At 44.2% G+C, this 21,029-nt stretch overlaps 1 protein-coding gene across 1 annotated transcript in view; it reads left to right on the forward strand.

The window, feature by feature from the left end:
* Positions 1-20,440, forward strand: part of PLCL1 (phospholipase C like 1 (inactive)) — a 195,708-nt gene extending 175,268 nt beyond the window's left edge. Inside the window, exon 6 of the mRNA XM_027636654.1 lies at positions 18,505-20,440. Within this exon, the coding sequence (XP_027492455.1) occupies positions 18,505-18,687 (183 nt within the window). The 3' untranslated portion in view covers positions 18,688-20,440. The remainder of the gene's footprint in view (positions 1-18,504) is intronic.
* The last annotated feature ends 589 nt before the right edge of the window (positions 20,441-21,029 follow it).

The raw sequence follows: 21,029 nt of genomic DNA on the forward strand, positions 1-21,029 counted from the left end.
CACCTAGACTGAGATGAATTTAGCATCACTATAAGTTACTGGTTTTCTTTAGGAACAAAAGCTACATATCGGACAGTGATTGTTATTCTAAAGCACCCTAAACACAGAATTTCTGATAATCTTAGGAAGAACTAGTTCCATTCACAGCATTAATTTAAGGATTATTATAGTGCACTGTGGAAGTGTTTTTGAGTGGGTACTCTACAGTACTCTAAAAGCATCTTGTAAGAGAGATTTATTTTGGTCTTTTCACATCAGTCCTTTTTCCTGCAATAGGCAAGAGCCATGGCTTTGTTCCTTTGCATGCTACAGAGTGGACAACAGAGCAGCCTGCCAGAATCTTAGGAATATTATATGTAATTAATCACAATGGTAACAATATATTCTGTTATGTTATATGATTGCTGCCAAAGGATTTGCTTGACAATTTACCCTATCTAGATTTTAAGCAAGAGCACAATGAATTCATGAGTCCCTGCAGAGCTGCTGCATTCTATATGCCATTTATTTCTTTCACTGTAAGTGTCAGTTAGACTTTCCCCTGACCCCCCAAAAATTCCCTGTGTTTTATCTCCCTCCTTTTCCCAGTATTACCTCTGTTGACACAAGAGCATTGGAGCTCAATTTGTGAAACTGCAAAAACAGATGGAACATAAGCCATAGTGTTTTAGCAATTCTTTTTATTTGCTCTCATCTTCTGACAGTGAAGAGCAAGACCTGTAGGCAGGAGTGGTTTGTGTGGCATGGAGTCTTTGTGCCTGCTTTTAGATGCAGGGCTAATTGTGTTATTCTATATGTACTCATGTCTACTCAAATCCAGATCTAGGTAAATATATTTTGAATATGGTTACCCCAAAGGCTCTTTTTCTGGAGAGACTGAATGTCTTTCCTGCTGTCTAGTCCCCACATTGTTTGCATTTCCTTTGTTGATGCAGTTCACAGTGGTGTTTCAGACTTTTAAACCTCTCTAGGCTGTGTGCCGTGGCTACTTTTGAGGGATCTGAGACCTGCTCAGCTGCAGCTGAGATTGGCCAAGCTGATCAGTCATGATTGACAGATTTTACAAACATATAATGAAATACAGAGGTGCTCTAATTATTCATGTAGTTACTGGATCAGCTTGGTCTCTTACGCATGAGCTGAAGGACAAATAAAAGAAAAAAAAAAACAAAACAGCTGGCTTTCTGAGAGTGCTAGAGAGAAGGTGAAGAGGTCCATCGAGGTCAACATCCATTTAGTCTTATAAATACCAATCTGCTTAGTTTGAGCAGTTTATTTAAAAGTAGGGGGAAAGATGAAGGAAAGGAAAGATTTAGGTTGTTCCTTATTCAGTCTGTGATGAGTGTGGAGAAGTTGCATGGGAGTGCAGGTTGTTCACAGGCCCTTTCTGTGCTTTGAATGCAGTGGTCAGTGCAGGGAGGCTCCCAGCCTCGGAGCTGCTTTCAGGGCAAAGCCTGTGCTCCTGGCCCTCAGGTCAGTCTCCAGGGCTCCTCTGTATGTGGAGGTGTTGCAAGATCTTTCTAGGGTAGGGGATTTAGAGTCTTTTAAATGGTATTACAGCATAAGGAGGTGTAAGTGTGTGATCCACATGCAAAGCTGTTTTGATCAATGTGTTTTGTAAACTACGGGAACCAAGCCCTGTGATCATTATGTAGGATGGGCAGACCTTTCTTGTACCTAGCAGAGTGCTGTTCTCTGCTGATTTGGTTGATAAATGCCTCCTTCATAAGTGATGAATGCACTGTTTTTTATCTGTCTTGCCTTAGCCCAAAGGCAGGAACCAGAGCTCTTTAAAAGACTTGGTGGACTTTGCCAGTTGTATCTAGTGATGGAAACTTCTCAAGTTACTTCAACAGTGTGTATTAGGGTAGAAGGAGTGTAATACCAGTCCTTCAGGAGTACTAGTTAATTAACTGGAATATACTGTTCTTCTTGGCCCTCAGCCATGCTGCCGGAGCACTGATCTGGGGAGGATGTAGTGAGCAGTCTCCAGTGAGTATAGCATGACCTGTCTGGGTACCTGGCTGTTCCCTGTGAGTTTTTAAAGCCCTAATGGTGTTTCTGAAAGGTCACTGTTTCCTTGGTCAAGGAAAATTCCAAGACAGGAGTTGGATTTAGAACAAGTTAAATATTTGTGTGTTTAACACGTACATCAAGGCCACCCAGGTAATATTAAATCTGCAAGTAGAAAATGCTGGCACTAGCAGGGACTAAGGGGGGAAAGGAGACCGAAGATCACCAGGGTTCAGAACTCTTGCTCCACTTGGCTTTGGGGAAAGAGCTGATGGCCAGAGTCATCTGAGCAGAAATGTGTGTCTCTGCCAGTTTTCTTGCTTTGCTCTTCCTCTTTCCTCCCACCAGGGCTCTGCTCCTGCAGGTGTTTCACAACAGTAGGTTTAGGGATGAGACCCTCCTGCAGTCAGTGTGGGACCCAGGTGCACGACAGACCGAAAATGGAGGATCACTAAAGTTCGTCCAGAGAACAAGTGCTGTGAGGTGCCTTCCTTTGATGTAAACATTTTTTTTCCTGCAATAAAAAGTTCTGCAATTCAGATGAAAATATTATTCCTTCAGTTCTGCTGGGATTGTATGTGTGCAAACCCACATGCATGTATGTATATAGGAGGTGAGACAGGTCATCAAATATATATGCAGAATGACCGTAACTTTGGCATAAGAAAAGATATTAGAAAAGTGAAAGGTGTCATGGAAAGCCTTGAGTGATACTTTGCTTAGTCTTTGAACTTGACTGAAATTAGCCAGATATATGGCAATCAATCTTGTGATATGCCTTTTATTTTGAGTGATGGGACAAATTGCCAGAAGCCGTGGATCTGATGCCAAGCTGCTGGCTGTGCATGCAGGGCAAGATGCATCATATTGCAGTGAGAGCGGTGGGAGACAGGGCCAGAAGCATGTGGAGCCCCTGTGCCTGTTGCCCCTTGTGCCAAGGCCCCTCAGCAGCATGGGCTTTGAGCCTGGGTGAGGGTTGGCACACTGAGGTACTGTATGGAAAACCAATTTTAGTGTCACTTCACAAATGGAGGCTTGTCAAGATGCTTAAAAGGCATTAGTCTGTCAAAATAGGTGTCCAGCTCTCTCCTTGTGTAGGCTGGCAGCTCAGTGAAGCCCTCTGCTTAGTCGTCTGTCCTGCCTCAGTTACCCCTCTGTGCCTCACTGTCATCTCAGTGTTTACTGTCTCTCCTCCCCAGCCTCAAATCCTCATTCCCTCTGCTTTGGCCCAGTTGAGTGTTATCATCTAAATCATGCTAATTCATGGGAGTGAACTGCCGTGTTCTTTGTCTTACCTGTGTGTCCTACTGTTCCCCATCCTTGATCTGGACTAAACTCCACATGGCTCTGGAGCTGTCCCTAGCTGTGATGCAGTTCACATTAGTTTAGCACTCTTGCATTCTGTGCCAATTTGCCCTGGGGTAGCTGTGTGGGACCTGGCACCGCTGTGCTTGTGCCACTGGGGCAGACCCGTCGCAGCCAGGGCCCCAGCTGTGCTGCTGACATCCCTCTTCTCTACCAGCCTGGTAGGGACTTTGGCACCTGGGTGTGAAGGCCAACTTCTCCTGAGGGGGTGTGTCATCTGGTCAAAAGACTGTGCACCTGGGAAAGTAATTAATAATGTTCAGGTGATGGTGTGTGAATACGAAGAGGGTTTGTTCTCCGAATGCTCTTTTAAGCTACAGCAAGATTATGACCTATGAGGAGGTTATTTGAAAAATCAGCAGGTAGGGTTACAAGTTTATTGAAGATACTCACCTCTTGAGGAAAAGGAGCCAGTCCTGCACGAATGTGTGCCTGAGAAGAACTGTGTTGGAAAGTTGGTACTATTAAGAGGGGGAGAGGAGGCATGAGGGGAAGGTGACTGAGTGTTTGTAGATGGTTCCCCACCAAAGGACGATTGCCTGTGTGTAAAAATTGGGTCAGTGTCATCTCCCATCCCTTGAAGGAAGAGACAGTGTAAACAGAAACTGCAGATGGTATAGGAACTTCAGCAACTTCTGCCACCATCCCCTCCCTCCCCTGCAACGGTGACATTTTCATCTGAGACATGGATATCAAAGGCTGCTGTACTTGGCAGTTGAGTTAATTAACACAACCTGGAAGTTGAGGATCTAGTTTGTGCCGATCTGACAACATGACCTCATTCACAGGAATTAGAAAGGCTGTAATGAAAGTATAAGTTTTAGCAGAAATTCACACATTTCTTGCTTCTGTCTGTCAATGGCTGTGCTAACAAAGAATGAAAGAAGAGCAGCTGGCTCTGTCAGGTGTTACAGGTTGCATTATAATGCAAGCTGAGCCCCAGCCCTGCCCCTCAGAGGGATGGGAGTCTTTCATCTGGGCCCTTGGAGTGGCACTGGGCATGTGCCCCAGTAGGGCCTCCCAACACCTGGCCCTCATGAGGGGCTTAGAAAGACCTTTTCCTTCCTGGGTTGGCAGTATCCTGCACTGCCTTGCCTGGATATTTATTCCTGACGCTGAAGGTCAGGGTGGTCAGTTAAGCAGTGCAGTATTTCTCATTTATGGAGAGACACAAAATGGATGTTTTTTCTTGGATTCAGGGGCAGACTGTTGCTTAGAAAACTCCAGTTATCTCTTGATGCAACTTGGAGGATTCCTGATGTCCCTTAAATAACATAGGAGAGATTGTTGTACAATTACTATTGAAAATACATGTTAAATTTTAAAGCAATTTCAGGTGTATTGTGGTCTGCATATATTTAGCAAATTCACTTTACAGCCTAGAAGTTGCATTTGCTTTGCTCATCTCATCCTAGCTAGCACATACTCCTGTGTCTCACCCATGCGGAGGTGACACAGATGGTGCCTACCAAGGTGTTTTAAACTGTGGAATGATGTCCTGTGTCCTGGTAAAGATCTGGTGGAGCTGCGATTGCTTAAAGATTATTAAAATATGGGTAGAAAAAATGCCCCTTGTTCTCCTCCAAATGTGGAGCTGGTGTGTGTCAACTCAGTGCCCACAGGCTCTGAGAGGAATTTTCCCCCGAAGCAGCTGTGTTCCTGTACTGTCAAGTTCCCTGGTTCATTTAGACAGGGGTCTTAGTGTCTCTGGGGAATTTCTCATTTTGTCAGCCTGTGCACATGTTGCTGTACTACGAGGGAGTGTGTGTTTGAGCAAAGGGCTCCACTTCTAAGGGGTTTCATGGTGGGACAGGGCACGAGGGAGCCTCCACCCACAGTTGGTTTTTTTTCTGAATTTTTGTAGGGCTGTTGAGTATCAGGGAGAGACCAGGTACTGATCTGTACATGATGGGAACTTTAAGAGAGGATCACTTGTACATTGGGGTTTTTTCTCAGCATTTGCTTATTGTTAAATCTGAACTGTGCTGTTCTCTGGGAGCTGTAACTGGTGATAGTCTGAAACGGTTATATTTGAATGATATGTGCTGAGAGCTTTAACGTCTTCTAAAAATTACCTTTGTGGTATATTTTGAGCTTGTTACAGCTACTGTCAGCGGATCACATAGAGTTTCCCGAGCTGAGCTTATAATTGATGGCAAGCTGACTGCCCCTTTTGTTATGTGAATTATGTGCCAGCATCTACAAAAGCTGCTCCCTGTGGGGGAATGGGTGTCTAATTTAAGACAGCTCCCTGGGGGAACTCAGAAGGCGATGAAAGCTCCATCCGAACTTCCTCCTCTGCGGTTGCTGAGAGGCTGTCTGGGTTTTCCCTGGCACTGTCGGTGGCCTCAGTCAGATCTGGTAATGTACTTTATAACCGAGTGATACCTGGCCCCTGTGCTTTGCTGAAGCTGGGGGGTAGCATGTCTCTGTATGAATGCCAAGTCCTCCCCTTCTTCAAGAGCACTGATATGAATCCTCTCTCCACGTGTCAGAATGTGCACAATGCCATTGCTAGCCAGGACCTTTGATTTCTTCTGCACTTGTGTGAGTACAGTAGTCAGGGGAGCCAAACTGAATCCAGCAGACAGTGATTTGCTGGCATGACCTTCCATGTTTTCACTGTACCAGCCTAGCTTCCCTTTCTGCTTCCTGACATTGAAAAGAAAAAATGTTCATCCACACCACTACATATTCTGAGGGCTGAGGTTAAAATAAAATGCTCTTTAGCTCAATGGTGGTATTGATTAATTTTTGTTGCCTGAGCCACTAGCAGTAGAGGGCTGTGGAGTAAAGATGCTGTGTTAACATATACGGTTATTGGCAGTATGGATCTGCAGGGAGGGCTGGGACAGTTAGTGAAAAGCCACAAACTGCCTTAAGGGAAAGTTGTAGGTGTTTGGTGAGACCGGGCGTTTGTGCTGCCGTTATTCTTCCCCAGATCTTATGGTGGATCCAATAAGCCCTAAATGTGGGAAGCATTCCCAAAAACTTGCACAGGAGCTAGGGAACTCGGAGGCCCAAGTACTTGTGGGGGCAAGTAAGCTTTACTGTATGAACAATGGACTGGGAAACTGCAATCTTGTATCTTTGACAGCTACAGTCTTCTTTTACCTGGGTCAGATGAATTCAAGTGCAAGGTGATGAAACCTGCAGCAGAAAAAGGTAATTTTCTTATGGGTCATTTCCCCAGTTAAAGGTGGGATCCACTTGTGGAGAAAAGCAGAGACAAAACCAGCGATTCTGATGCTGTGGCAGCTGTTACTTATTTTTAGATCACAAAAAGATGGCGTTACTGATGTCACAAAGATGTTCATATGAGAGCAAATTAAAAATACACAACAGTCAGAGGAGTAAGTTAAAAATGCTTATATAGTAGTTTTTGCTCCAGCATCCTCTGCTATGGATCAGACATAGGTATTGGCAGAAGGAGCCTTACTGATAGGTTGTTATCTTTCTGAATAGAGTGGGGAGTGGTGATAATTGCATTTAAGTGCTCTGTGTGTTCTCACTCAGTGTCCCTGGGTTCCTGCTCCTGGTGATGCTTGTGTAGGTAGCAGTGGGGAGGAGTTGAGCTACATGAAGGCATTGAAAAGCACATGAAAAATTTTTTTATGTTTTCAAGCATTGGCAAAGGTGGTGGGAGTTGGACAGCCTCAGGGGCCTAGTTGAACAGTTTGGGATGAACAGGCTGAGACTGGGGGCTGCCAGCAGCATTAGAAGGACAATTGCCTTCAGAGGGTGACTCAGTACTGAGTTGGGTAGTAGAAATTCATTGTCTCCAACCCTCCCCAGTAACTGTGGAGTTAATACTACAGCCCTCTGTATCAGGCTTAAACACTGAGTTAAATTTTGCTGAAAAGTCTCTTGTTTTCTGTGGTATAGCATCGTAATGGATTGTAAATCATGTTTGTTCAGTTTCCCTCATTGACATTTTGGGGCAATGAATGTGTAAATGAATACTACCTTCCCTATCCTGCACCACTTAATTTTTGTGCTTGGCTCACTCAATTTGCTGTGTGTCTCCATTCCCATCCTTCCCATTCCCATGCCTGTTTCTGATCCCTGCTGGTTTTCTCCTCCCCTCTCAGTTGCTTAGTTTCAGTGACTCTCTGCCTGCTGGGTCAGTGCTGCTTGCAAAAATAACCATACCCGCTCTTGTTTTCCCTTGATTTCACATCTGCACTGGGAGGGCAAGTCTGGGATTCTCCCAGGGGAATTGAGCCCTGTGAACATGAGGCCCATGGCCACTGTGTCCACAGGAGCCTCTTTAACCACTGGCTGGGGGAACACAAGCAGAGAGGGTGGCTCAGCTCTGCTTTTACTGAGCTCACTGCCCAGTCTCACCAGCAAAACTGCCTTTGACTGTGGGGGACCAGAATGACAGGGATAAGGTGGATCAGAGAATTTGCTTAAGAATCTTCTAAACACCTAGCAGCTAGACAGTGGTTTGTTTTAGTTCTTTTTTTTTTTTTTTTTGTGACTTAACCTCTCATGTGATTTGGAGAATTTGGTCTCAGATTAAAGCTTTCTACTTCAGCATAAAGTTGTTTGTGGCCTGTGCTGCTTGTGAGCAGGTTAGAAACTGACTGCCCACAGCACCTGGCATGAAGGGAGGAGAGCAGCCAAACCAGAGGGGTGTCATGCCCCTGCTGGAGCAGTAGGAATAGGGAGCTCAGGTGGCTTCTGCAGATAACCATGCCCCAGTCAGCTGGTGATGTTGGCCAGCACCACTGCAGCAGGAGGATTTGCAAACCTCATAGTTGCTAAGACATTAGTGCTTGAGACACGGGGTTACTGAGAAAGGAGATATCTAAGGGGCTGTGTGCAAGAGCTATTCGTGAGGGTGCTCTGTTACCTGTCCAGAAATGCTGTGCTCTGATGGCACAATTTGATTTCATCTTGATTAGATTATTTCAGTTAGTATTAAGCACAGCTGTAGGTATTTTTTTTAGCTGTGGTTGTGCAACATTACTGCAACACCTTCTCCCTCCAAAAAAAGCCCCAAACCAGCACAGTGCCTGTTTTCTTCAGTCAAAATAGAATCAGCCACTAAACCTTTCCAGGTTCTAAGGAACTTAAGGAACATTTTGTTGTCAACACTGAGATGAAGGACATGATTTTGACGTTAACTATGTGCTTGCAGCCCGGGCATCTGTGAGTCAGCACAGAGGGCACCAGGGAGCTGGGACTGTCAGCTATTCCCAGCCAAATGTTTTGCTTTGGGGTTGCTTTGCACAGATGTTTTGTTATCTGCAAAACATCTATTTTCCTGAAACTGGTCCTTTTACTCAGAAAAATTAAATGCAAAAAAAATTTGTGCACTTTCTGCCTCAGTTTTCTTCCCCTTGTTTTGTTTTTCTGGGACTCTCTGGACTTTACTGGAGTTACCAGCAGGTGCTGGTACAGGTATCTGTTTTGTGACCAAGGGAGGACTAAGAAATAAATGCCTGGACATACAGCTTTGACTTCCATCTCATGGCTACGTATCAAAAATAAATAGTGCTCCAATTTCTCCAGTGAAATGGGATTTTCTTAGTATTAATTGTGCACTTCTGGACTCTCAGTCCAACCTTTTCATTTCAAACGTATCACCAGAAGAAAAGGCAGGTTCCTAGCATGGAGGGGTTGACAGCGAGAGTGCATACATTTGTGGCTGTGCTTGCAAACTGTCTGCTAGATGGAGTGCCTGAGAGACACACAGGCAGCTGAACAGCTCAGCACATGGCTAACATCAAATTAATGGCATTATTTCTGAAAGCAAATTCCTACTGAAACACAGTTACAGTCAATGTTCGCATTCATTGCTTTTGACAGCCTGATATAACGTAATTTAATTTAAATGCCCAGATGAGAGAGAAGCATAGGCATTTTTAAAAAAAAATAAAAATAAAAACCCACTCTTTTTATACATAAAATGCCTGCTTGAAGGAATAAATTAGTAGCCATACAGTGCAACTGATTTGCAAGAGCCCCTGGATTTCAGTGGAGAACTCTGTTTAATGACCAATAGGGAAGGCTATAGTATGAGTGCTTTTCCACTTTGGTGTTCTAGCAAATGCTTGATGTTAATTCCTTGTCAGGCTTTGGTCTGGGGCCAGTAGGGTTTGGAAGAGCACTCGACTGTTTCAGAGAGCAAGCTGGCCATGTGTGCCCTTTGCCTTTATCTTGTTAGGCAAATCCTGTAAGAGAACTACAAATACAGACCCTCTTACCTAAGTTGCCATGGCTGCACAAGGCAATGATATGCTCGCACTGGCAAGGCCAACAGCCAGAATCAAAAGTTTTTCTAAGTATTTACTTATTTCCTAATTGCATGACTGTTCTCTTTGAGGTTCTCCTTGTAGAAAAAAAAGTGTTTTGTTCATTTCCACCTCCTAGGCTGCCCTCAAGGTCTATGTTTGGCTGTGTCACATGGTTTGGAAATACATAAGTTGTGGGCTGGCAGTTTTGTAAAAACTGTGGACCCTTGCCCAGTGGGATACATTGGGGGCTGTCTCTTGGTATCCAGCACAGCCATTTAGATTTTAACTGCACCTTTCCAATAGATGGAAAAGAAGGTGAGAAAGGGTGTTTTTCAGGGGAGTGCCATACCAGCAGTGGTAGACAGCGTTCCCTCTTCCCAACTGCTCATATCATGGCTTGTGCTCTGGGATTGACTGCTTGGCTGTGCAATGAACCAGCCTTCTAGAAAACTGACCAGGCTGCTGCAGAACACCTCTGCAAATCCCTTTAAGTCATCCTCTCCAATGCAGACCTTTGGGGTGAGACCCAAATGGCAAATGAAATCAGTTTAAAAGTTTTGGGTTTGCATAGGACAGCTTAACATCGAACGATGGTCAGAACGGTATAGTTTGGGAGTTTAAATGTAAGTAGTTAAAATCAGATAAACTGGTTTTCAGGTGATGCGGATATTGTTCTTAACATACCACATTTACTCTTTTAGCATCAGGCTCCATCCCTGGGTCAGAGTATCCCTCTCAGTCACAGATCCATTGGGTGTGTTAACAGGGTAGTACAAGGTTAGGACCATTCTGATTTCTGCTTTACTTCACTCATTATTTATTTATTCTATTTATTAAAATGTATTTATCAATTTTTATTGACTTCTTCTTTGTCCCTTTGCTGTGGTATCTGAACACGTGCAGAGATCTGTACCTCAGAGAAGACTGGGCTGCTACACTGGAACCTGCTGGGTGCTCAGGGCAAGCTACAGCTGAATGGGCTCTGTGGAAGGACCATAATCCAGACCCCTGCTAGCTTTTGCTTGAACTGCTGAGAGACTTTTATGCTTTTATACAGGGCCAGGTTGCTCTGGAGTTGCCATGTGAATTTTCCCAGCCACCTGAAATAATGCTGGAGGTGTTCTCTCACTCTTACAGCTGACTGCACTGGGAAAGAGACTGTGCTTTGTAAATGGTATTTACAGAGATGGTTGCCCCTTGGCTCTTAACCCAGCAGTTGTCCTTAGGTTAGGTGCTTGCTGTCAGGAGGCTACTGGCTTGGATATATCACCTTAGGCCTGTGTGTCTTGCAGGGAGTGCCCACAAGGTCTCCAGTGTTGCCTGCAGATGTGGTTTCATTTTCAAGATTCGTGCAAATATCAGATGCGAACAGGGTTTTATTACCTGAGTAAGCAGTAGAACAGCTGGGACATACAGTGCAGTCAAGGCTGGTTCTGTGCTCCTGGTGCTTTTCATGGGAAGATGAGCCTGAGTTTCCTTCTGCTCTCTGAACCCACTCAGGCCTCTGTGCAATGAGAGACAGGCAGGAAAGCCTGGAGCCAGCATCCATATGGCTGGTACAAGAAATAAATGGAGAAAGGATGAAGTGAGGAATAATCTGGGTTAGAAAAAAAAATACTAGGAGATTGATCCTATTAACTATCAATTTCCTCCTCTTTGTCGTCTTCCTCATCCTCGCTTTCCTTGTTGTCCTAGCTGCTGGCTACAATGCATTGAGCAGATCAACCCTAGAGCTTCTGACCTTGTTGCTTGGCACAACCTTTGATTCCATTTTAACTCTCATCTAAAAATTCATGTTCATCTTGGTTTTTATCATGTAATCTGGTCTCAAACCTGCACACGACAGTCTATTCCACAGGAGTTACTCCTTCCTGCTCTTGCTTACAAAGATTTAGCACTTCATATAATGGTGACTGCCTTTCCCTGGTGTATTTGGTTTCTGTGACCAGGTTTTGGTAGCAGGGGGCTACAGGAGTGGCTTCTGTGAGAAGCTGCCAGAAGCTTCCCCAGTGTCTGATAGAGCCAATGCCAGCCGGCTCCAGGATGGACTGCCACTGGCCAAGGCCGAGCCCATCAGGAATGACAGTAATGCCTCTGTGATAACATATTTAAGAGGGAGAAATAAAAGTTATTGTGCAGGTGAAAATTGTAGCCAGAGAGGAGCAGGGCGAGAACATGTGAACAGCAATGTAGACACCAAGGGCAGTGCAGAAGGAGGGGCAGGAGGTGCTCCAGGCACCGGAGCTGAGGCCTTGCAGCCTGTGGTGCAGCCCATGGTGGGGCAGCTGTGCCCCTGCAGCCCATGGAGGACCACTGGGGTGCAGAGACCCACCTGCAGCCCATGGAGAAGCCCATGCTGGAGCAGGTGGATGCCCGAAGGAGGCTCTGACCCCATGCTGGAGCAGGCTCCTGGCAGGGACCTGCTGACCTGTGGGGAGAGGAGCCCACGCTGGAGCAGGTTTTCCTAGTAGGACTTGTGGCCCTGTGGAGGACCCACACTGGAGCAGCCTATGACTGAAGGACTGCACCATGCAGAAAAATGACCCATGTTGCAGCAGTTTGTGAAGAACTGTTGCCCGTGGGATGGACTGACGCTGCAGAGGTCCACCAAGGACTGTCTCCTGTGGGAGGGACCCCACAGGAGCAGGGGAAGGACTCTTTTCCCTGAGCAGCAGCAGAAACAACAACTGACTGCAACCCCCGTTCCGTGTCTCCCTGCACTGCTGGGGGAGAGGAGGTAGAACTTGGAAGGAGGGAGTTGTGGGGGGAAGGTGTTTTTAAGTTTTATTGTACTTCGCATTCTCCTGCTCTGATTCTGTTTGTAATAAATTTAATTAATATCCCCACTTTGAGTCTGTTTTGCCCATGACAGTGATCAGTAAGTGACCTCTCCCAGTCCTTATCTCAACTCATGAACCCTTAATTGTATTTTCTCTCCTCTGTCCAGTAGTAGAGGGGAGTGAGAGAGTGGCTTTAGTGGAGTCCAGCTAGGGTCAACCTACTAAACCTAGGTGGATATTTTCTTTTTCATATATCTCAAATCTGTTCTTGATGTGATGTAATTGATTCTCAGCTGTGTTTCCTTCCTGCAAATTTTTGCTAGACTCTGGTTTGAGAAATGGGAGGAAAGGTCTCTGGCTGTCAGTTACATGCTGATAGACCAAAATGAGATGCTCAATTTGATGTCTGAAATTACTAGCAGATACTACAAAATATGATGACTCAGGCCCCAGCAAGCACTCGGTCGGATTGCCTGATTTACTCAGTGTCAAATTGTTGCTGGTTTCAGCCAGGTAGAAACAAGCTCCTGTATTTGGTTCAGAATGGGTAAGTGGGAAGCGATGCCCAAAACCCAGACCTTAAATGATAAACCAGTAGCACAAGGAATGCCATTTAAGTGCCATTTTTTATATTTGTGGCCTTTTTATATTTGTGGCCTTTTTATTTTCCTCACAGGAAGTTAATTTCTGCTATGCAAAGGTTTAAAAATAAATTGGAAAGTAACATTTGGCCCCTGATTTTCCTGTGGTGTAACTAATTTTTGCAATCCTTTATTTTTCAGTGTGCAAGAAGTGATTATATGTTTTCTGTCTAATCTTTGAGCACAGTAATTTTTCATGCCAACATGTGCATTGTGATCTCTGTCACAGACAATGAAGCAAAGCTCTTGATAAACTATATGCAGTAATAATGAAAAGGGTGGGGTTTTAAAGTCTGCTTTGATACAGCAACGCTCTGTATGTTTTTTGAGTAGGCTGTTCTGAAACGTGAATGCATCATAATCAAATTCATATCAATTGTTCCCACATTTAACTTTGAAGAAGGTGTAGAAAAATACCTGCTTTTTGTAGCAAGTTTAACATAGCAGTCTAATAATTTCTTTAATGATTTCCTCCCCAAGCTTGCATTTTCAAAACCATGTGCGATCATTTAATTATGTGCCTTCTTATTAATACTGAACACAATTAAAGTCCCACTATGATACCTTGAAAATGCACCCTTTGCAGTGAATGGTGCCTCCACACAGAATATCCCAATATTACAGCAGCTCTCCAGCATTTTGGCTATCTGAGTCCCTTGGCACAGACTGTCAGTACCGTTACCGTACCCGTGTTTCCTCTGAAATGTGGAGTGACGCAACGCTTGTGGCTCTTTTATGTGACTGTGTCTGGCTTTTTCAGCCAACCACTGGTGTTCACTGGCAGCCTCTGGAGATTTTACTTTGTGATTAAATAATAATGTAAGAGCTTGATTCTTTGAGAAAAAGGTAAAAAATTACGGTAATATCATGAGCGTGATGGGGGATGAGTGTTAAGACCTCTGTTATTTATTTGTATTTACTCAGCCCTTGAGGATTGGAGAGGAAAGCTCCCATAATGTGCTGTCAGAGAGTATGTCTGCCCAGGAGATAAGCAACCGTCTGCTTTAGGAAGCAGCAGATTACAAAATGGCTTTTGCAGCCACTGTTTTAGCCTCTCTGGAAACATGGCCAGTTTTGAACGCCAGGAAGGCCCTGGCCCTGGCTCAAGTGGGATTTTCTTCTTGGCCAGCAGTAAAGCAAAGTGCTTGTGTAGGGCAACCTGTCGGTACAGTTCACTTCTGCATGGGCCGAGGGGTGGCCTTCAGGGTCCTCCTGCAGGCCCTGATGCTGGTGTGGGCACCTGCCAACACAAGGGCTGTGGGTCCTGCCTGAGCCATAACCGGGTCTGCAGTGCTGCAGGGTGCCCACAACTAGCAGTGCCTCATGACCTACATGTTGTGGGGTGTTTCCCAGAAAACACAGGAATAGAAATAATAATTATTAATGCACATAACCATGCTCATATATTGATATTATGTAGAAATATACATGCAATGTATATAAAAGAAATAATATTGTGAAGTTGAACACAAAATGGTGCCTCTAACCTATCCCAACCCACCTTTCACTTCCCTAACCCTGGAGTGGATTGCTGTTGGATATAGAGCTGCCATCTTGACTCAAAAACTTAGGTATTTGATTGGAGAAAAAAACCCCAATTGAACCAACAACATAAGGAATTTGTCCCATCTATGGTCATTGCCAGTGTCTGTCTAGAGCTACTTATGCTTCTTAAAGCCTTTCATGGGTTGTCACTGAAACTAAGCAATATGGAAAGGCACAACAGATTATAGGTTTTCTAAGCAGTATTAACCTGTCAAGGGTAAAGGCTTATAATCTTACAGTTGCTTGAAAAGATGGATTATTTGTACAGTAATGTTAATTTCTGCTGAGGCTTTGTAGTTAGGTGTATGAAATCTGACATTTAGTGTTCCCTAACCCTAAATGAAAATGGGCCCCTTGATCAGTTTTTCAGGTAGAACACTTGATTAACCTCTTCTGGCTTAATTCACTGTCTTGCCAAATGCTGCATTTAAACTTTGTCACAACTATTTATTTTCAGAAAGGCTGATGATACCAATAGCAGAAGGGAGATAGAGGCATAGATGGAATGTCAAATCTCTCTTTGAGAAGTAAGATATTCTGTTTGTAAGGGCAAGAAGGATGGTTCTGTGTGCAGAGATGATCACAAGGAGTGTTTTTTGAAGGTTGTTTCAATGCAATCATACTTGTAAAGTTTACTCTAGCTTCTATCCAGTATTTAGTTTGTTAAGGTGTTGACATAATTTTGCTGACATTTTTCTTAAGTGGATTATGCTCACAGCCAGTTTTTCAAAGCAAACAGATGGCTTTTCAAACAGAGCATGCCCACAGATTTTTTTTTTTTAATGGTGTCTCTAGAATTATGACAGCTCTGTCAGAGAGGGCTGGTTTGTCGTTAATTTTCTCATGACAGATGATTCAATATCGTTTTTGCTCCTTCAGCTTGCTCAAATGAACCAACTGTTTAAAAATAAAAAATACGAGGAGACTAAGACATTGAACTGTACATGAATGGAACTGCACTATTTTGATAAGACCATTTCTGTTTTTAGATCACTGTAAAATAAGAATGTCTTCAAAATATTGGAAGTATGCTCAGGAGGAGTCTTTGTCTTCCCAAAACCTGAAGACAAGTTGTGCATTGCCTCACACAAAATCTGTAATCTGAATTGCCTGGTTACTCAAATGTGAAATAAGAATATGCATAAGGGAGAGCGGGTGACTCAGCACTTTCACATAGGTTGTGGAGTCCCTTGGCTTCTGGGGACTTCAGATGTGAGTCTTGGCAGGACAGACTCGGGCTGTTGCCTTCCAAGCGGTGTATCAAATCCCAAGTAGCTCCCCTTAAATGAGTGTCTCAGTCCCTGGTAAAACACACCATTTGTGGGCCACCTGAGAAAGATTTCCATGCTTTGCCCTCACCCTTAGAAGGAAGAGATGTGAAGAAAGTGCCACAGACTAAGCTGAAGCTTTTTGTGTCATCCTATGGAGCTGTATCTATCTCATGCTGTTGCATGACAGGAAATCCTCCTCTGTGCATGGTGTGGGTGAGTGCTCCCACTCCCCAGGGAGACACCAGCCATGCTGCAGCACAGGATGGGCTCCTGGAAGTGTTTCTCCAGACACCCTAACTAACAGGGTACACCAGTGTTTTAGGGGCACTGGGCCTTCATCATCATCATTTTACTTCTCTGTTGCAGGGGCTGTCCCAGGTTTTGGACTTAGTTGTTCTTAACTTAGTTGTTCTCAACTACTTTGAGTTGCTTCTTGTGCTAAGGGAATTTTTCTGTTCTTGGGCATGAATACGTAGCACCAGGTTTTGACTTGGAGAAGTTAAGGCTGCAAAGCATCATCACACTGATTTTGTCAGCTCGTTGGTGCAACCTTTGGTGTCTTCGGTCCTGTGTGCATGATAGGAAAAAGCAGCCACCCCACTGCAGTCAGGGGGATTTAATCCTAAAACCAACCTACTTTAAACTGCATTTGTGCAGTTTGGAGAGTTTGAAGATGTATTGAGGAGATACACCTTTTTTGATAACATCAGGATGTCATTGGTGATATGTATTTTGCTTATGTGGCAGTGTTGTCCTTGTCACTGCAGCACTGGCACTATTCCTGTGGCATTTGCAGAGAGGGATGGAGACCAAAGTGGGGCAGGATGGGTCCTTGGGGCGGCTGTGGGGCTCTTGAATTCCTGCCTACTGTCTTTAACCATAAGTAAAATCTCTGACCTAAAATCAAGATCACAGCTATGTGAAATATCTGCTGCATAATTTATTCTTGTTTTGGTTTTTTCAAACCATGCCTTCTCACTGGATCCAAAGCTATTTGTCTGTGTATTCCCTTAACTGTCATGCTGCCGAGATACAAATCTCTTCAGAAGAGCTTCATACCATGTAGCAGAGAACCACTCGCACAGTCCCAGGGCTTTTTGTTATTCTCACACTGAGTTGTATTCCCAGCATCTGGATAGTGATTTGCATCGTTCAGCAGGGACAAATTCATGACACCAGGAGATGAGGCAATCACGTTCTCAGGCACAGGCTGCTGTCCCTGGGTGACGTGGTTTCCCACGTGGTGTTTACCAGTGCAGTAGACTTGCAAGCCACCATTGTTTGTTCGTTGTGAACATTGTTTGCAGGGACTCAGACGTTGTGAGTCCAGTGCCAGGCGCTGGCGAAAAGGGAACTGTGCTCATCGGTGTGGGATAAATCCTTCCTCTTAGCTCTGGGGAAAGGGAGAGTGGAGAGATGTTCCCACTGATGGAGGGTGTCATGTTGTGTCTCATCCAACACATCTGATTTGTTTTGAAAACCGAAGGAGTGGCAGTGATCACTCGCCCCTCCAGCAAGCCCCAGGTCCTGCTATAATATCTGTTGTCTCCTCTGAGACCCGTGGAAGTGCCTGTGGTCCGCAGGACATCAGGTTGGGTTGCAGGGGTGTGAATGTGACGTTTCAGTCAACAGAAGTATTCTTTCTGAGTATGTGTATAACCAGCAGCAGTGGGTGCTGTGCTTTAAACAGTACTTTGGGTGACATTAGGAGAAGAAGAGCTCAAGTTCTTAGTGATACTGAATCTTAATGACCAGATGCATGTCTTGGATTTTATTTGTTTGTATCCTGTAGCACCAGGATCTTGTCGCTTCACAGCACTTGAGATATCAATGTTGCATAAATATTCATTTTGGCATTTCTGAACACCACCTCCTTAATACAAATTTAATGTAACATACTTTTCCTGATTGTTGCAAATTGGATTGACATCCTGTTAGTCACCTCACCTTTATATGCCCTGAGAAAATGCAGAAGCAGCACTTTGCTCATGAAGTCTCATTCCCATTCACCTGCTCAAAGGTCCCAAACAAAATGGTTCAGATGCATTCCCTGTAGCACTACAGGATGATGTGTTTCACATGGGCGTGCAGCTTGGCCTGCCTCTGCTACAGGAGGGCTCAAGGCTGGGTAGCAAATCTGGATGCAAGGAGGGTTGGGTTACCAGGGTCTCATGGCTTGCAGGGGGTCCTTGGCTGAGGACACACAACCATTGCCATGTGGGATCTGATGCCAGGGAGCAAGGATAGAGCAGTGGCATGGAGAGGGGAGTAACATGTACCATCACTGCCCTGTCCCTTGCAGGTCCTTGCTCTTGACTGTGGAAGAGGAAATCCCTTCCCCCACAGCCTCCTTCAGTGCAGGCCCAAATTACCTCTCAAGGGATGGTGACCTGGAAGTGGTGGGAGTCTGATGTCTGTCCAGTGTGCAGGCTACTGCCTTCCTCACTGAGCTGGTGCCAGGCTGCAGAAGGGGCTTTGGTCCTGTTCACGGAGAACAGAGTGGATTTGAGATGGGAGCTGGGACCTGTTCCATGGCACTGAGCAGTATGCTCCAGAGACAAGGAGAGCAGTATTGCCGCCTGTGGTCCCAAGTGATGTGTGCAGTGCCTGACTCTCTCCTGCATATCTGTCTGTGCATCCTCAGGGCCAAGGAGATCTCCTGAAGAACGCCAAGAACGAAGCCCTGGAGAACATGAAGCAGATCCAGCTGGCGTGCCTGTCGTGCGGACTGAGCAAAACTGGAAGCGGGCACGCGGATGCCAAGTCAAAGCGGTGCCTGGAGGCAATACAGGAGAAGGATACTGGAGATGAGAACGGGAGGCTGTGAGGGGAGGCAGAGCTGTTGCATTTGTCACAGATTTCAATAACTCTAAACTATTTTTTTAAAACATTTAAAAATTCACACGGGAGTGCCCTCTACAGGGTGTGATAGTATTAAAATCCTCACAGTGTCAGTATTTTAATGCAGTAATTTATCTAAGTTAAGCTCCGGTAGTGAGATTTCTAATGAAGCCAAGCTGTCTGTATGCAAGTGCGTGTGTGAGTGCACATGCAAATCCTGTAGACGCCCTTTTCATGCATTGCATTAGCCATTTGCTAATTTATTCTTTTGTCATCTTTGAATAGACCTGTTCATTCTGAAGATCAAAACAAATGGAGAGCACTTGTATCAGTTCCGGGCTTTATTTTGCTCTCCAGCCTTTTTGTCATTTAACTTACAGGTTACATTACTGTTAAGCTGTTCAAACAAACAAACAGAATTCAACAAATGTCACTGACAGCTGTTTTTGTGAGGATAAAACTGGTGATTTGCTGCAGACCCTGAAGGTGATTTTTAATGAACAACTACAACCAAGTAAATGGGATATCAAATGGTCACAGTTGCTAGGTAGATTATCAGTAGATCTGAGGTGTATCTTTTGCTGAATTTTAGCAAGCTACTCTTCAGGGTACACCCAGATAGCACATACTAATGTAAGAACTAGCTGATTTATTTCATTCCAGCAAAACATTGCCACCTTGTAGATCTGCAGGGCAGTTGCAGTCTTTACTGATAGGCATTAACTTAAGTAGTAATGAACATAGCTAGTCAGCCCTGTAGTTATGAGGAGAGCTGTGAACACCCTTTGGTGGTCATGAACTCTGAAAGCGAGCTTCAGACCATTCTGAAACACCCAGTGGTGCCAGTACTGTAAGGAAAGTTTTCCAGATTTCACAAAACATGAGCTTTAGTGCAAGAGGTGTGAGAGGTCAGACGTTGCTTGCCGCCTTCTGCGTAGATGTTGAAGTCAGTTGGATGAAGCAAGCAACATCTGGCCTTATGTTTTTGTGGTTGAGAATCATGCTGGGCTGGAAATTTAAAGCAGAGTGAAGAACTGCTACAGGTGTAGTGTGGAGAAATAGCTTGGGGAAAAACAGGGTACCAGCGTTTTTGTGCAGCAGTTACAAATATCCTGACTCCTGTCATATGCTTAGGGTAGTTCTGAGATTTGGCTGCCTCTTAGTGCCACTGTAGAAAGGAGACAGAGAATGTCACGAAGTAATGCATCCTCATCCCTCCCGGTGTCCAGCTCATTTATGCTCACAATATTCATTTCAATCATTTAAGTACTGTGCTTGAGTGTTAGTATTTGTGTTACCTTTAACAGGACTAAGTATTTTATGGTTATAAAAAAGACTATATTTATTTAAAGCATTGCTTTTATTTTTAAAAGCTACTTTTTAAATTAATTTGATTAACAAATATGCTAATTTTCTGAACTTAACAAAAAGTAATTGCTGAAAGTTTGATCATTGGAAAATCTTATATAGCTATTGTGTTAAGTTATTTTTGACTTCTTAATAACACTATTATGTTCATGTTGCACATTACTGAGAGAGTAAAGCTATGAAACAACTGTGACCCATGTTTTTACAGTGATTTAACATAGAAGGTAAACAGTGATCCTGGATAAAGGTGGGTTAGAGTGGGTAAGTTGCTTGAGAGAAGGTCTTGCTCTAACAGGAACTGTGTTACTGCAAAGGTTATAACTCAGATGCCTTAAATACCATTTTAGTAAAATTTGCCATACTTATTCAGATCCAGCCCTAAATCCTCTGTTTGTTTCTCCATTATGAGTGTATTCAGACTTCACTGAGGTCTGAGGGAGTGTCTTTTGTGTTTCGGGCAAGGCGTAAAGCCAGATCAATGGCATAAGTGTGCACATTCACATTTTGTTCTCTTGGGTTACCTTCCCAATTTCATCATGGGTTGTATTTATATAAAAACAATGCTTGGCCTTCAGTATTTACAGTTAGGGAGGATGGAAACTGTTAACCCAGCAACACCAGTTGCAAAGGATCAGCCTTTGGAAAGCATCTCTCGGAACAGAGAGGTGGCTTGCCTCTTGGTGCTTCATTTAAACCTAGAAATGACTTGATTTTCTCAATCTAAAAGGATATCCTGATGTCTACAGGAACTGCTGGCAAAATACCTTCTAGTCTTCCTGCGTTCTCCGATGTTATGAACAAATGAACATAAAATTAAATAGAGAAGGGCTGTTTTTATGTGCTCACATGGAAAGAGGGTACAACATAGCTCTCACTCTACAAGCATAAGCAGAACTAGAAGTGGTTGGATGGAAATATCATAGCATGCACACACACACTTTTCATGCCATGTTTAGCATT

The sequence above is a fragment of the Corapipo altera genome, unplaced genomic scaffold (assembly GCF_003945725.1).
Source record: "Corapipo altera isolate COAL_440 unplaced genomic scaffold, ASM394572v1 45, whole genome shotgun sequence".
NCBI classification, from domain to species: Eukaryota; Metazoa; Chordata; class Aves; order Passeriformes; family Pipridae; genus Corapipo; species Corapipo altera.